Here is an 18,076-nt window from a genome sequence, read left to right as displayed (position 1 = left end):
TTTAAAAACTCAAACAGATAAACACAGAGAATGGGGGAAAAAGAAAGAGGGAGGCAAATAAAAGACTCTTAACAATAATAGAGAACCAATAGAGGGTTGTTGGAGGGGAGGTGGGCAGGGGGATGGGCTAGCTGGGTGATGGATATTAAGAAGGGCCCTCGTGATGAGCATTGGTGTTATATGTAAGTGATGAATCACTAAATTCTACTCTTGAAACCAATATTATACTATGTTAACTAAAATTTAAATAAAAACTTAAAATATGAAAAAAAGTAAATAAATTTTCTTAATTACAATAATTTCTGTTCCCTTGCCCAAGCCTGCTTTAGAAAGAAAATACATTTATGATATAATGTAAGCTTATATTATACTATATGAAATCTGTTACGTATAAAATTTGTTAGTAGATTTTAGACCAAATTTATGGCTATAAAAGCATTATATGCATTTAGTTTCATACTCTCAAAAGAAACATGAAAAATAAACCATAAGCATAAATTATGTAGTGTTACAAAGAAAATAAGATTTTAATACTTGCAAAAATGTTACAATATAAAAAAAATGTTCTGGCCAATTTGCATGAAAGGAAACATCTGAAAGAGATTCCTTTGGCCCTTTGTAAATTACATTGTGACTTGTCATTCAGATTATTATTCAGCCTATCTAAAAATTTTACACTATTCAAAATAGGAGGAAGGTGAAGATTTTTTAACCAGTCTTTAAAGTTCTACACTTACATAGGCATAGAGTCCTAAAAATAGTCATAGTTATAGGGCCTAAATAAGAAATTCCATCTACATGGCCTTATCCTTCCCACATTTATTACAAGAGATGTTTTGAAATATCTACCCATCTTATAGAAAATGGAAGGATTATATCCATTACCCAGGTACAAGGCTAACTAGCCTTTGAAGCAGTAACTATAATCACTCTCACTGAAAAAAAAAAAAAAAAAAAAAAAAAAAAAGCAGCCTCAATACAGTAGTTTTTTTTTTTCAACGTTTATTTATTTTTGGGACAGAGAGAGACAGAGCATGAATGGGGGAGGGGCAGAGAGAGAGGGAGACACAGAATCGGAAATAGGCTCCAGGCTCTGAGCCATCAGCCCAGAGCCTGACGCGGGGCTCGAACTCGTGGACCGCGAGATCGTGACCTGGCTGAAGTCGGACGCTTAACCGACTGCGCCACCCAGGCGCCCCTACAGTAGTTTTTAACTTATCCATTATCAATCATTACTGATCTTCCTCAAGTTAATGATGTGGTTACACCCAATAAACCCACCATAAATTCAAAACACCATAAGTTGAAAATGCATTTAATACACCTAACCTACTGCACACCATAGCTTAACCTAGCCTACCTTAAACGCATTAGCCTATAGTTAGGCAAAATCACCTGATGCAAAGCCTTTTTATCATAAAGTGTTGAATATCTCACAGAAACTTACTGTATACTGTACTGAAAGTGAAAAACAGAAGGTTTATCTGGGCACAAGATGGTCGGAAGTGTATCGGTTATTTACCCTCATGACTGAGTGGCTGACTGAGAGCTACAATTCACTGCCAGCATCATCAGAGTATCTCGTCACATATTATTAGCCTGGGAAAGGTTCCAAATTCAAAACTTCAAGTACAGTTTCTACTGAATGTGTATTACTTTCACACCATTGTAAAGTCGAAAAATCCTAAACTGAACCAATGCAAATCAGGATCCCATCTGCATTTCTATCATTACAAGTATAACTGATTTTTCCAAGGAGATTTACTTAAATAATCTAAAGGATATTCACAGAAAATGATGATGAAAATCACAAAACTCTGGCATATAGTGTTTTCAATACTGTGGCACAGAAATGTTTTATACTAGACTCTTGCCAGGCAACTGGTGAGCGTGACTTACCGGCTGGCTATCACACACTGAGCACCTAGGCTGGACAGAAGAGCTGTCATTCCTTTACCAAGGCCAGTACCTCCCCCGGTAATAAACGCCACTTTTCCTTGAAAACTATTAGGTGGTAGCATCGGTTTTCGAAGGGGCGGGAAGAATTTAGACTGAAACGCTTCAAGGTTTTGATACAATATTTTTGTTCCATAACTGAAAAACTGAAAGGGAAAAAAGATTAATTGAAATTTTCACACGTGCATTTCCACAAAATAGATGAATTTCAAAACACTTACTCTTGAATTCACTATTAATCAAACTCTTGGATTAACAAACTCACTGTAAACGTACTGGTATTGTATTTAACCAATTATTACTTTTTTCCCCACTGGAATGTTAAGTAACACAGTGGAATGGGTAAAAGCATGGGCTTTGGACAAAGACCACATAGGACATATTTTCTCTTTAGTTGTATAAACTTCAGCAAGTGATTTAACCTCTTTGTGCCTCAGTTTCTTCCATAAATGAAGACAATAAAAGAACCTTACTCTTGAGACATTGTAAGCATTACATGAATTAACATAAGTAAAATACCTAGAACATTGTTTAGCATATACTAAATGTTCTATAAATGCTAGCATTATTATTTACAGGGGTTTTGCTTAAATTTATATAAAAAGAACTGACATAAAGCATATTCATCTTTCAATAAGAATAACTTGGATAAAAATCACATTCCATCTTTGAATCACTGAAGAAAATTATTACAAGTCCTTATAAGTTTATTAAATCAAATATCTCATCCCATGTTGTCTTCTGGATAATAAATTTAGAACAGATAATTATTTGTTATATTTAAAATAGGGGAAAAATTAAAACATTTTACACTGAAAACATTTGCATTGCCCTATCTTATCCCTTACAACTTATACTCTCACATTACTTGTGAAAATCACTGCCATTTTCTCACATTTAATTATAAAAAAAAACTTTAAGTGTTGAACATAATAACAATAAGGAGCTAATTTCATTAAGTGCTTATCATGTGTCAAGACTCGATATCTTCACCAGCCCATGAAACAGGTATTATTTTAACCTCACTGTGCTGTGGAGGTGTGGGGGGGGAGGGGGGGACAGTTATGTTAAATATATTTTAAATATATTGCCCAAGTCCCAGAACCAAGATTCAAATGTGGTCTGATAGGCTCCAAAGCCCTCCCTCATCATTACCTTGTATATTTCCTCTCTCTACTCACTGAACTCCTACAGAGCTTAATGATCACACCAAAAAGGCATGTGATGTTCCCCATCAGGTCATGGTTGCAAGACTACAACTCCAAAATGTATCATTTCCTGCTAGAATATTCCTGCATTCCTGCATTCCTGCTAGAATAAGTGAGCTGCTATCAGTTGGTCTCGGGTATCTAGAAATTTCTCCTAAGGAAATAATTGGAAATGTGGTCAATGATTTAGGATAAGGCTGTTTATCAACTGGAAATTACACAAGAAAATGCTTATGATATGATGTTACGTGAAAAAAGAAGTATACAATATGTTAACTGTAAATAAAAATATATGCTTGGGAAAAAGACTAATGAAATAACAGTAAGTAGTAGATTCACCATTAATCATGTGCCAAGGTCTACTAAAAACTTTAAATGCATTATCTCACAACAATCCTATAAGGTAAATTCTATTGCTATCCTCAATTTATAGATGAAAAAGGTGAAACACAGGAAGATCAAGTAACAAACTTTTTTTTAAAAATTTTTTAATGTTTTATTTATTTTTGAGACAGAGACAGAGCATGAGCAGGGGAGGGACAGAAAGAGAGGGAGACAAAGAATCCGAAGCAGGCTCCAGGCTCCAAGCTGTCAGCACAGACCCCGACGCGGGGCTCGAACTCACGGACCGCGAGATCATGACCTGAGCCGAAGTCGGATGCTCAACCGACTGAGCCACCCAGGCGCCCCAGTAACTAACTTTTAAAGACAAATAATAAGTAGAAAAGACTTGATTCAAATCCAAGATGTGTCTGACTTCAGAGTCCACCCATATCTTCCTTACACAATTACTATCTCTAGGTGATGATTACTTTTGCCTTTTGTTGGGTTTTAGCATTTTTATCTTTTCAATATGTACGACTTGCTTTTACAATCAGGAAAAACATGTTACTGAAAGACAAAATCTGAAAGCATGTATAAAATAATTGGTGAAGATAAATTTGTAAATCTGATTATGCTCCAGGCTGGTCATTGTACATCCTTTGGCTTCGGGTTGACAAAGCATTTTCTTTTTGTATCCTCTGCCAAAGCAGAATAATCCAAGCAACCTACAATAATCTTTCTCTACATAAATAGCAGTTTTACCTAAGGCTGCCACCGCCTCCGAGAATATTACATTAAGATGATAGAACAGGAAATTTGCACAAGTAGCTTAGGGAGTCTGTCATTACTCACTAATGATGAAAAAACTGTGTTCCAATTTTCCAAAGACTCTAAAATGAATTTTTATTTATTTAGTGTTGCTTTGTACAGGGAATGTGATGTGGTGCTTTACAAAAGATAAATTATGCAAAATATTTGCATATAAACTTTTTTTACTTATCCTAAAACATTGTCTCAACCTCCCAAATGGTAGAAGAATATACAGGTAAAAATAATCAGTTTGATTAACAGTTCCTAATAAGTGTCTATAACGTATTAGGTTACTACTTAGCACAGGCTTACCTGTTGTATTTTATTTGATCTAATCAACACTGATCTTTCCCACCAAACCAAAAGTGAAGAAATTGATATGCTATTTTAATTCACATTACCGTCTGATAATTCATAGCATATATGCTGTTGAATATTAAATTCAAGCCATCTATTTGTCTACAAACAACTTGTTCATTTCAACATTAAGACCCATTGAGGTGAACAGACCTCATAGAATCTTGTTGTATTCGGTCTCCTATTTCTACAAAGAATTCTGAGCAACCTGAAATAGCATTTTGGCTATTTCTTTTTGTTTTTTTTTAATTGTTTTACTATTTATTTATTTTTGAGAGACAGGGGGGGGGGTCAGAGAGAAAGGGAAACAGAATCTGAAGCAGGCTCCAGGCTCCGAGCTATCCACAAAGAGCTCGATGCCAGGCTCAAACTCATAAACCATGCCATCATGACCTGAGCCGAAGTCGGATGCTTAACCAACTGAGCCACCCAGGTGCCCTTGCCATTTCTTTTTGAGTCATAAAAAGTAGATTCAAAATAGACTTTTAAGTTTTCAAATCTTGCTCTGTGCTTTTTCTAGAAATTAGTTGTCTTTTGAAAATAGAAATAATACCTTGCATATCAAGATTGAGTTCTCTGGATATCTTTAAACCCTAAAATTCTTACAACCCTCTCTCATCTTCCATTTTGGCAAACAAATTCACTTTTAGAATTAGAAGTTCTACAATCTCCCAGAAAAAGAAAATCAGCTATCATCTGCCTCCATACGCACGACTCCCCCACATCATATAAACAATATCTATCTCCTTCATGTGGTCCTAAACAATATCATCTAAACTCATGAAAAGTGATTGTACTTTTAATCCTCAGAATGGCAATTCTTTAAGAGTCTTGACTGTCTTCTCCCCGGAGAATGAGGACTGTATAGCAATGAGATTTATTCTTAAATTACCTAAGTATTTTGGCTAGTCTCAAATGTCTAGAATAAACACCTACAATAAAGGCAGATTGGTGATCCTAGGACCAATGTTTTATTAGGCCTGCCCAATGTTTTAAAAAAAAAAATTTTAAGTTCATTTATTTTTTAAGAGAGAGAGAGAGACAGAGTATGAGTGGGGGAGGGGCAGAGAGAGGGAGACAGAATCCAAAGCAAAGTGGGCTCCAGGCTCTGAGCTGTCAGAATAGAGCCCTACATGGGGTTCGAACTCATGAACCGCGAGATCATGACCTGAGCTGAAGTTGGACACTCAACCAACTAAGCCACCCAGGCACCCCCAATGTCTTAAAACTTTTGAGCCAATATTTAGATACTGAGTGAATTCAGATAAAAATCAGAAGCTCTACTGACACTGAGGTCCAGCTTCCAATAAGGCTGAGTTAATGCCCACTTGAGACAAGACCTAAGCTCTGCCCAATCCTCACTCACGCAGGCAAAGTAAACTCTTTTCAGTGGGCAATCACTGTCATTTATAGAGCCTCTCAGAACTTGAGGCATTTGAGTGCATGACTCCTAATCTAGATAAAACCCAAGAAACTAATACAAAATAGAAAAGGGGAATATGATTTCTCTTTTTTCTTGTTCTTTTTTGTACCACAGAAAAGTTTCTGAAGTTTCATATAAAACAATTTTCTGTAAAAGTAATTGTTTAATGATCGAGGTATACTATTAAGAAAATCCAGTTCCAAATCTGTAAAAATCCTATAATAACAGACACTCACACAGAAGTTGTGGGCTAAAGGTCATATTTAAATAGCTCTTAGCTTAGTTATCTCACTATCATTGTCACCATTACTAATTGACAGGGCTCCCACATTAAAATTGCATACCTCAAAAGCACAGATGTCCTCTAGAGTTGAAAATACAAAAATTAAACTCTTTACTGGCATTCAAGCTGGACAATACAGCCTCAACCTACCTTCCTAGACCTACTTATCAGTTTCACCACTTAGAGGTTTATTCTATGCTCACCAACCCCTCAGCATTCCTGAAACTTGCCAAGAACTTTCACCTTCTGGTCTTTGCTCGGGTCTTTGCTGATTTCTCACTTGCCTAAACTAGCCACTTTCTTTCTTGATCAGCCTTCAAAACCAAGCCAAAGTGTCAAAAACTGTTGACACTTTTAAACATGTGTGTCTGTTAAAAATGGGCCAAATGAATCCCTCCCTCCATCAGGATCTTAGTCTTTCTTAGCCTTCCGCACCAGACTGTGAGCACCCAGGAAGACAGAACAGTCTCCATTCATAACTGTAATAGGGTGTCTTGTTTTTTTAAGGAATAATTTTTTTTTGTTTATTTATTTGAGAGAGAGAGAGGGGGAGGGAGGGAGGGCATCAGCAGGAGAGGGGCAGAGAGAGAGAGAGGGAGAGGGAGGGAGAGAGGGAGAGAGAGGGAGAGAGTGAGGGGGGAGGGGCAAAGACAATCCCAAGCAGGCTCTGCTCTGTCAGGGCAGAGCCCTACTTGATGCAGGGCTCCATCTCAGGAACCATGAGATCATGTCCGGAGCTGAAACCAAGAGTCAGACACTTAACCAACTGAGCCAGCCAGCCTCCCCTTTATAATAGGATTTCTAACACCAGTTGGGCATTTAGTAAATGCTTGTTTTATTTTCTGTAATGGTGATCAGCCAGGGTCCGATGCCATCCAAAGTACATGAGAGAAGACAAGTAGAATCTTACGCAGCGATGGATACAACCCAGGTCTCTGCCATGTGTTTCATGAAGTTGAAATAGTCACTTCCAAAGACTCTAAATTATGCCATGTTAAATATTAATCCAAATCTATTGATGTATGAGTATGAACAGATCATTTGCAAATCGAAAAACTGGGCAAAGACCTTAAAAGATAGCCCACATGCAAAAAATATATACAACCATACTTTCAACCAAGTGATGTAATTAGACAAAGAAGGTATCATTTTTCTCACAAAAGATTGGGAATACTAAAAAATATCTGATTAAAGTCACTCTTACAATCTGTTGAAATGAACTGGGCCAACTTCTTTGGAGGCCAATTTGGCAACACATATCAAAATGTTGACTAAACTACACATATCCTTTGACCCAGCAACTCAACATTTAGGAATTAATCCAACAGATAAACTCACTTTTTTGGGTGGGAGGAAGAAGCTATGTTCAAAGAAAGGCACGAAGATCAAAATGAACTTAACAATTCTATTTACAATCACATCAAAAAGAATAAAATGCTTACTAATAAATTTAATAAAAGTACAAGATTTATAAATTAAAAACTTTATACACCATTAAGAAATTAAAGAGGACCTAAATAAATAAAAAAGACATCTTGTGTTCATGGATTGAAAAACTTAATTTTGTTAAGAGGGCAGTATTCCCCAAATGGATCTACAGATTCAATGCAATTCCTATCAAAACACCAGGTGGCTTTTTGCAAAAGTTGACAAGCATATCTCAAAATTCACTCTTAGGGACTCAGAAACACAGGGCACTCAGATGAGCCAAACAAACATATTTACTAAAGCATTGTTTGCAATCAAAAAAGACCAAAAAACAATCTATCTGCATTTCCAAAGGGATGCTCAATTAATTAGGGCACATCCATATAACACAATACTGTATATCTTTTAATAGACTATATTCTATTCTAATAACAATATGTTGTTATTCAATCGCTCAACAAATTTATTGAGTACCAACAACATGAAGCATCATGTGTTAAGGGAAAAATCCAAGGTATGGAAATATATATAAAATGCTCCCATTTGTGTGGTTTCTTTTAATGAAAATATCTCCATATATATGTTGATACATAAACAAAAATTGTTGGAAACTACTCACAGCAAGAAGAATAGTTCACAAGAAACTATTCACAGCATTAATCTCTTGGAGAGGGACTGTTTGTATGGTCATTGCATCCTTTTGTACTGTTGAGTGTTTGGTATGTTCATAAATTAATTTTTGATTAGAAGTGGTTAACATAATATCAGATCATATATGCAAAGACACAATATAGAAAGGGTATAGAGGAAAACAAGGTGTCAGCAAGAAGAACACTGGCATACGATCAGTGCTATTTAAAGTGTACATAGTTAAGTGTCCGACTCTCGATTTTGTCTCAGGTCATGATCTCACAGTTCCTGCATCGGGCTTTGCACTGACAGCACGGAGCTTGGGATTCTCTCTTTCCCTCTCTGTCTGCCCCATCCCTTGCTCATGCTCTCTCCCTCTCTCAAAATAAATAAACATGAAAAAAAAATTTTTTTAATAAAGTGTACTGTATATTCCACACTGAAGTGTGAGTTATAAAGACAATGAAACATCACCCTAATTTTTTTTTTTTTTTTTTTTTTTGGATTTTCTAAGTACAACATGAGGTACTGCTGATTTAGGTCAACATGAATATTTTTTTAAAAACAAATTGATCCTGACCCAAATTCACAAGAAAAGAGCTCTGCAGACTGGGCCTTGACTGTCACATTAAGATGTCAGCTTGGTAAAGACCTGACAATTTTATTTTTCAAAGGATGCTTTGAAAAATGCGTAATTCTACATTCCCAACACAACTCAATAGTCTGTGCACAGCTAAACCTCCAGTAACTACTTCCCCATCTATTTTGTCCAGTTGCTAGAGGGCACATATCTGTGCCTTGCATGCGTTATTTTTAATGTCCAGACCACTGCCACTTAAGCACAGTGGACATGGCTCTTAGCTGGAAACATCTGGAAATACAAGAGGAGACTGGGCAGGATGCTCTACTTGATGTTCCTGTACAAACAGTCCTGCAGAATGAAGAATTGTCCCACCCACTAATCCAAAACCAACCCTATAAACCATAAAAGAATTGAAGAACCCAAACTCTACCCATACCCATGGCTTGCTACAGGCCATGTTACTCTCGAGCTCTGTGCGTGTGTGGATTGCTTGAGTACCTCTACCTTCTCCTTAACTGAAAGCAGAGCACTGCACAGCGGCTCTTCTAAGCAACTGCAGAACACAGATCTCGTTGCCACAGCAACTTGAAGGTAAGGCTGAGCAAATATAAAAGAAAGTTAGCTGGACTCCTAGCTGCAGTGGCTAGGCTGAATTATGTAGTTGTTGCCAGTAGCAAGACAGAAATTACATTTTTAAGTAAGGATACATCTCATAGCAATGAACATGAGTCCTTGAAAAAGTAGCTGCTGTGTGCTCCAGGGTGTGCTTCCCATTTTTATTACGGTTCTTACCTGTTGGCAGTTAGATGTGGACGAAACAGATGCTTCGCCAATACCACACAATAAAGGGAGATGAAATCAAGGAGATAAATGAGCAGGCAATTTGATATTTTCAACTGGGATCTTCACTCTGGCTAACCTCTCATTGAGTAATCTCATTGATCCCCATCACATTAGCCAAAACTAACATGACTACCTGACTTCTTTCTTTTTCTTTCTTTCTTTTTTTTCTTTCTTTCTTTCTTTCTTTCTTTCTTTCTTTCTTTCTTTCCTTTCTTTTTCTTGAGAGAGAGAGAGAGAGAGACAGACAGACAGACAGAGAAAGCTCCAGTGCACAAGCAGGGAAGGGGCCGAAGGAGAGGGAGAGAGAAAATCTTATGCAGGCTCCAAGCCCAGCACAGAGCCCAACATGGGGCTTCATCTTACGACAGTGATATCATGACCTGAGCCAAAATCAAGAGTCAGATGCTTAACCAACTTAGCCACCCACACATCTCGGCAATCTTTTTTGGGGACAAAAAATAGAACCCCGATTCTTCAAAAGGTTTTTTACATGGGAATTTGCTTATATGAAAAAAATATATTAGAGATAAACATGATGTTATGAGCTGGTATAGATTTAACTCATTTACTTATTTTTAGCAAGTTTTTATGGAGCATCTCCTATGCCCTAGGCACTGTTCTAGGAAATGTTAACACAGCAGTGAACAAAAACAGATACAATACTCTACCTTGAGAGATTTCTTTTTGGAGGGAGGAGGAGAAGTAAATTAAATAATATATATAGTATATTATAAGCTAATACATACTATGGGAAAAAATAAGGCATAGAATAGGGGTGGAGATCTCACTGAGGTGAATTTGAGCAAAGACCTAAAAAAGGTGAGGAAATGAGTGCCACAGTTCTTTCAGGCAGTAGCAAGAGTTAGATCCTAAAGATCCTAAAGTTATTGCTCTTGATAAAAACAAAAGGAAAGGGGGACACCTGGGTGGCTCAGTCTCAATCATCTGACTCTTGATTGTGGCCGAGGTCATGATTTCGCGGTTCATGGGTCCGAGCCCCACATCAGGCTCCTTGCTGGTAGTGCGGAGCCTGCTTGCGATTCTCTCTTTCTCTCTCTCTCCGCCCCTACCCCACTGGCTCTTCTCTGTCTAAAACTAACAAATATACTTAAACAAAAAAAATTTTTTAAGCACAACAAAAAGAAAGGAAGCTTGGCAGTGTGCATCTCAGAGATCTAAGAATTAATCTATAAAAGGAAGAATGGTAAAATTAAAAAAAATTTTTTTTCACAAAGTAAACTTAACCTTACTAACCGAGATGAATTCTGATATTTCCTATTCTATTTCATTTCATTTTTCTTAAACTCATCTTGTTCCACAAAACCGATTTCAATGTCCAGTCATGATTATCTCTTAGCTTGAAAAATATACATGAAACTTAATGATGGTACAGATAGTTTTTCAACCAACTATCTCTAAAGAATGCCTAACACTTAATAGGCACTTAATGAGCATTTCCTGATAAACAGCTGAACATGTGACTGTTTTCCTGAGTAGAACTGAAATCAGCATGAGAGCAAAGGTCATTTTTTTTTATCTTCCCAACCCAGGGCCAGGCACAGAGCCAGTTCTCAGTAAATGTTTGTTGCATTGAACTTAGGCCTACTAGTTAAACAGAACAATTTAAGGTAACACTTCATAAATAGAACTCAACAAATGAAACTTTTCTTTGTTCTTGGTAACAAAATTACTCAAATTAGGTTTTAATTGTAACAACTGGTATTTGCTAACAAAAATCTGATGTTCCCTGGAACAACCCGCTTCATAGATGTAAAGTCTCTTCTCCTAGGAATTTAAGCCCAAGCCTGCTTGTGCCAAGAAAACCAACCACACCAGAACAGGCTTCTCTGGGCCCTGAGCCCCAATCCTCAAAACTTCTATTTTTCTTAAGCAAAAGAATTTCAAAATTGTCAGATTACAATTACTTTTTAAATGAGTTCATTGTCTAAGGGTGTCAGAAGAGCTGGGATACAGTCTGTGTGACCTTATTACTACAGGCCTAATGATTTGTGGGGAAAAAAAAAAAATCTCTGGAGACTTTTCTGCCTCGCGGAGTTGTAGGAAGAGAAAGTTGAGAAGAGTCCAGAAAACACAAGCTTCTTCTACAATGATCTGTATCCAAAACCTTTAAAGGAAAACAGTATCAACAAAACTTTGGGGTTGAACAAGTATCACTTTTTAAAAGAAAAGTTTTCTTACTTGAGAGATTTAGCATACTATTATTTCCTTGTGTTCACATTTGAAACTACTGTCTCTCCTTTAAAAAAAAAAAAAAATTAAAGGGGTTCCTGCGTGGCTCAGACGGTTGGGCATCCGACTTCAACTCAGGTCATGACTCAGGTCATGATCTCACCCTTCCAGAGTTCAGGCCCCGCATCAGGCTCTGTGCTGACAGCTCACAGCCTGGAGTCCCCTTCAGATTCTTTGTCTCCCTCTCTGTCTCTGCCCCGCCCCCGCTTGTGCTCTCTTTTTCAAAAAAAAAAAAAAAAAAAAAAATATATATATATATATATGTATATATATTTAAATGTTTAATAAACAAACAAATAAATCAAATTTTAAAAACTTCCATGACTGCCCATTCTATTTGATTTAAAAAGGTTTTTTTCACAGCTGGCAAAATAATTTTTCAACCTAGCTAAGGAAATTGAACTTTTTGGTTTAATTTATTAAGATTTTTGACTTCGGTTGTGGAAGAAGCTGTCTTGGATACTACTGGTGTTTTGTTTTGTTTTTAATGTTTATTTATTTATTTATTTATTTATTTATTTATTTATTTATTTATTTATTTTGAGAGAAAGAGAGCATGAGCAGGAGGGACACTAAGAGAGGGAGACAGAGAATCCCAAGCAGGCTCTGCAGCTGCCAGTACACAGCCTGTGGCAAGCTGGAACTCACCATGGCTCTAACTCACAAACCTGAGATCATGATCTGAGCTAAAACCAAGAGCCTGACACAACCAGCTGAGGCAGCCAGGCACCCCCACTATTGCTTTGTTTTCGTCTTCCTTTCTCCTCCTTATCCTGTCTTCACTTGAATTTCCTCCCCCCCAAGTTTATTTATTTTGAGAGAGCAAGCACAAGTGGGGGAGGGGCAGAGAGAGAGAGAGACAGAGAGAGACAGAGAGAGAGAGAGAGAGAGAGAGGGAGACAGAGAAAGAATCCCAACCAGGCTCCCTGCTGTCAGTGTGGAGCCCAATGCTGGGCTGGAACCCAGGAGTCTTGACATCATGACCTGAGCCCAAGTCAGACTTAACTGACTAAGCCACCCAGGCGCCCCTTCACTCGCATTTTTTTTATTTGGACTATGAGTCCAACGGATATACATAAGTTGACAAACCAGCAAACAAGTTGTCCTTCCCAAAGCATGGTGGAGATATAGATAAAAGCCAGCCTTAGATGCTTCTCTCCCAGCTTTACCTCTGGGAAATGGAGTCTAGATAGCTGGGGGTTTCTCCCTTTTCATAAAAAGCTTTATGTAAATATGCTTGTATTAATGTTTAAGTTGCACAACACATGAATGGCTCTTCCCCTTAAATGTCTCTTATAAGGCCAATGCCCCCTCTGGACCCCCCCCCCCGACCCAGTCCCTCTCCCTCCGCAAAGGGCCAACGTGTGCAATGTCTCCAGTCTTTCCACCTATTTCCACACAACTTTGAAACTTCTTAGGGACATGAAAACTTTGCGAATCACAGCATGACCCTCACACACTTTCTCAGATAGCAAATGTGGCTTTGACCCTTAACTCCAACCCCGCCTCCCGGCTCCCACTGCTCCCGCGTTTCTCCCGGAACCCCCCGTCCTCGCTCCCCGCATGCCGGGTCTGGATCTTCGCTCCGTCGTCTTACCCTCCGAGGACCTGGGCCCCGAGTAAGGAAGACTCGGCCTAGTGTCGCCATCTTGGACCTCCCGGATTGGGACTGGAGGGCCCCGGGCACTGGGGGCGGAATTCAGCGGGGAGGAGGAGAGTGCAGGGTCCCCCGGAGGGCGGGAGCGGGGAACGGGGTCGACCGGGGTGAGGGGGGCGGGGGTGGGGAGGGCCGGAGCGGGGAGGAGGGGGTGGGGCCGGGGTGGGGCCAAACGGGGGCGGGGCGGACCGGAGAGGGGAGGAGGACGGGCGGACCGGCGGTGTTGGGGCGGGGCCGGGGCGCGCTGGAGCGGGGACGGGGATGGGGTGGACCGGAGAGGGAAGAAGGAGGGGGGGGGGGCGGGGGCGGGGCCGGAGGGGCGGGGCCGGGCTAGCACTGGCCGCGGCAGTAGGGAGCGGGGAGGAAGAGGGGAGAAGGGGGAGGAGGGGGAGGAGGAGGGAAAGGGGGCGGAGCCAGAGTGGTCGGAGCCTGGCTGGCAGGGGTCGCGGTGGGCGGGAGCGGGAAGCTGCAAGCGGGCGGATGGGATGGGGGGGTGGTGGGGGGCCGGCGGCACGGGGTCCACGGGGTAGGGGCGGGGCCAGCAGGGGTAGGGGCGGGGTGGGGCGTGTCTTCCTGGCTGCTACCCTGGCGCCCCTCGACCCCAGGTCTAATTCCTCGTTAGTGTGGCGCTGAATCATACGCCATCAGAGTAGTAATATTTACCTTGTAGTAGGATTCTTGCACACAGAGTCCTGACACTGAGGCCTTTGTTTCAGGAAAACAACTTTATTCCTGCTAGCACCGCTCAGTTGGGTTCGTACAGAAAGAACTGAGCCCTGAATGCCACGTGGTATAGTTTTTTATATATATATTTTTTTACTCCTTTGTCTCCCATATATGGTAACACAAACATGCAGTCTGACTAAGTAGTCTCATGTTATGAGGTCCTGAGGGATGTTGTCAGGAACCAGTATAGACTGGAGACAGACGGCACAACCAGTGGAGCCAAGCAAGGTACGATTGAGTAACCTCCCAGAATTAGGTGGATAATTCTTATGAGAGTTTTGAATACCCGGAAAGTTGAAAACCATCTTCCAAACAACTCCCTAGGGTTTTAACTGTTCCAGGGCCAGACGGGGACATGAGCAATTCTTTTGTTTGATTTGTGATCTCCTCTGTGACATTTTTTTCATTATTTATCTGTAGGCAGCTGTTGTTTAGGTTAAACTTTTTACAAACCTCTCTCAGAAGCAACCAGGTAATCAATCTAATGCCAAGTGATTTTGATAGGTAACATTGCGTATTTGGGTTTGCTGCTTGGCTAGTAAATTAAGAGCTCTGAGTTTTATTGGTTATAATTTTTGTAACTGCTTTTAGTCTGATTATGCAGTTTAGCATGTAAGTGGGAGTGTGGTAGCACCAGGACCCATCCTCTGCCCAGGTGGCAAGGCCATAATATTGGATTATACGCTTGGGAGGCCATTTATCATCTTTTTAATTGTCAATTTGTGAGACATGCTACTTTTTTTTTAGTCTCTCTGTCCCCATACATTTGGACTCCCAAATGTTTCCATCTGGCAAGTGGGAGCAGGAAGAAAGTTGGACAAATAGTTTCCAGCACATACGACCCTGACCAGATTGAGGGAAGTACTATATAGGCTGTCCTTCCACATATCTAGTCTAGTCCACCTGGGTCCCGCCATTTGATGGCTTCGTTGACACTGTCCCAGGCCTCTCAGAGATGAGAGAAGTTAGACAGGGTGTGGGGATCTGGCTCAAGGTGATCCGAGGTCCCCCACCATTGGGTTTTCCAGGCGGTTGAGTTATAAAATCATTGGCCTAGGCATGTTAAGTTTTTAATAAAGATGACCATGAACTTTTTCCCCACCAGGCAAGACGGTTTTTCCCAATAATTGCGCTTTGGGGGAGCCAGTCCCCGGTAGTGGTACTGGGGTATTTTGTTTTACTATAAGGTTTGTGCGGATCTAACTTTCTAGTCTCTTACGGCCATTGTTTCCCCTTGTTGGTACCAACGAAGTATCCTATACACAAAAGGAAGGTGAGTGCTAACAGAAACCTCTCACCACATTTTCAGTCGGCCAGGGCAGACTCAGCCAGTCCTATGGCAAAGAGTGGAGCACGAATCACAGTAATAGTGAGAAACAAGGTGTGACTGCATCACAGTAAGGAAACAGATACAGAAAACAAGGACAGTCTTTTGTTTCACCGGACTGTCAATTCCTCAAGCTTCTGCCATGCACAGATAGTCAGCTTCCTGAGCAACTAAAGCAGGGTTGTAGTCTCTTGGAGCCTCTGGAGTTGCGGATTGCTTTTTCCATATGGTCAACTTGCATGGCATTGATGGGTTAGGAATGCATTCCAGGTTTCAGGATGCTGGGTTCACTCTGCTGTAGTGAATCCAAGGACCCACTTCGGCTACCTTTACTGCAGTAGGGGTGGACAAAATGACACTGAACGGGCCCTCCAGAGGGGTTTTAGGGGTTGGACATTTCACTCCTTTAGCCATATCGCATCTCCTGGTTTAAAGGGGTGAGCGTCTGTGGTTAAGACTCATAGGTAATCGCTCCCAGACCCACTGGTATAAGCTGGTTAGGGTAGAACCAAGGGGCCCACATCTGTTGCCTTAGGGTTAGATTGCCTATCTCATTTAGATCCCCCCCTTATGCTCTTGATAATGGGGGGGGGCACCATAAAGGATTTTTATTAAAGGGAGAACCCCATCTGTTGCTTTAGCCTCCCACCTGCGGCTGCAGTCTGCCTTGCTGGAGGTCCCTTATCTCTCCCTGCCTAATGTTAACGCCTTCCCTATTTCTTTCTCCCCTGGAATAGGGCCTGTAACTGCTGTTGGGGAACAGGATGATGACCGTTCTGGCTTCTTCAAGCTGATAAGGGACAGTGTAGGGATACACCAATTAGAGTCAACCCAAGGGTCAGTCCAGTGGCCCACAGTATGGTTTTACAGGAAGACTGGCAGACATGAGGCAACATAAAAGCAGACACAAGGAGAAAAACAAAGTAAAGATTCTACTGACCAACAAGATGGCATCTTAAAATGGCGTCTACAGTTTCCAAACCTGTCAATCTAGGAGAGACCCTGACTTTGTAAACAACATATATCAGGGAATTTCTCATAACCCAGGTGATGGAGGAGCAGAAGCAGTAAGTAATCAATAGTGGCTCTATTTCCAAGAGTTTGGCCCTAACTTCATTTTTAAAAAATATTCAAGCATCTAATGCTTGTGAGGTGTTATTTAGAGTTTTGCTGAGTATAAGCAGACAGTCTGCTTTATTTTGAGGTGTAAAACTTTTCCAAGAGCCAGGAGTTCTACTAGAGAAAGAGGCAAGGCATCCATTTACCATTATTAATTTGTAAATTTTTAGGTAAGCCAAACCTGGGTATGATTTTATAAAGCAAAACTTTTATTACTTTCTGTGCATTTTCTGTCTTGCAGGAGAAGGCCTTTACTCAATTAGTAACAGTATCAATCCATACCAACAGATGGTGGAATTCCTTTGACCTTGGCAGATGAGTGAAACCTAATCGTTAGTCTTTCCTGGATAGTCTCCAGTTCCTGGATTGCCTGGGAGAGCAAGTTTGTGGTTGAAAGGATTGTTTTTAAGACATACCTTGGGGTGCCTGGGAGAGCAAGTTTGTGGTTGAAAGGATTGTTTTTAAGACATACCTTGGGGTGCCTGGGTGGCTCAGTCGGTTAAGCTTCCAACTTCAGCTCAGGTCATGATCTCATGGTGCTTGAGTTCAAGCCCTGTGTCAGACTCTGTGCTCAGATCCTGGAACCCGTTTCGGATTCTGTGTCTCCCTCTCTCCCTGCCCCTCCCCTGTTCATGCTCTGTCTCAAAAATAAATAAACATTAAAAAAAAATTTTTTTTTAATTAAAAAAAAAAAGAAAAAAAAGACATACCTCACAGGCTGATACTACTTGCAGATCTTTTAGCTCTGTGAGCTTGGTAATAGTAATTGCCCTGCTCTGTTTGTAACCATTCCAAGGGCTGGAGACAGTGTCTAGGAGTCAGACCCCAGTTTATTTTTCTGGGAGACTAGGTGGGATTGAGTTTCCTTTAATAATTGATACAGCAGGCAAGTTATTTTCCTGAACCCTGGTACCTACAGCCTATAATATTCAGTAATTTTCCAAAACTCATACAATTGTTTATTCGTTCTGGAGTTAGTAGTACTATAGTCTCTAATTTAGTTATAATGTCCTTTCCTAGCAAGAGAGTAAGGCTCTCTGATATTATCAAGAATGAATGAGAAAAAAATTAGTTTTTCCCATATGTATCCCAGGGACTGAGGGAAAAATTTAGTTATAAGTTTTCTGGAGATGCCTCTAATCGTCATGCTGC

The 18,076-nt window shown here is 40.3% G+C and overlaps 1 protein-coding gene across 2 annotated transcripts in view; it reads right to left on the bottom strand.

Annotated features, from left to right (window-relative positions):
* Positions 1 to 13,906, bottom strand: part of DECR1 (2,4-dienoyl-CoA reductase 1) — a 39,910-nt gene extending 26,004 nt beyond the window's left edge. Inside the window, exons 1-2 of one of the 2 annotated variants that reach the window (XM_047842280.1) lie at positions 13,693 to 13,906; positions 1,900 to 2,102 (exon numbers count right to left, since the gene is read on the bottom strand). In XM_047842280.1, the coding sequence (XP_047698236.1) occupies positions 1,900 to 2,102; positions 13,693 to 13,743 (254 nt within the window). In that variant the 5' untranslated portion in view covers positions 13,744 to 13,906. The remainder of the gene's footprint in view (positions 1 to 1,899; positions 2,103 to 13,692) is intronic. The other variant, XM_047842279.1, reaches the window with a different exon arrangement.
* Positions 13,907 to 18,076: the final 4,170 nt, after the last annotated feature.

This window comes from Prionailurus viverrinus, chromosome F2 (assembly GCF_022837055.1).
Source record: "Prionailurus viverrinus isolate Anna chromosome F2, UM_Priviv_1.0, whole genome shotgun sequence".
Taxonomy (NCBI): domain Eukaryota; kingdom Metazoa; phylum Chordata; class Mammalia; order Carnivora; family Felidae; genus Prionailurus; species Prionailurus viverrinus.
Note: the sequence above shows the minus strand (reverse complement) of the source record. Positions and strands in the feature narration are given on the sequence as shown.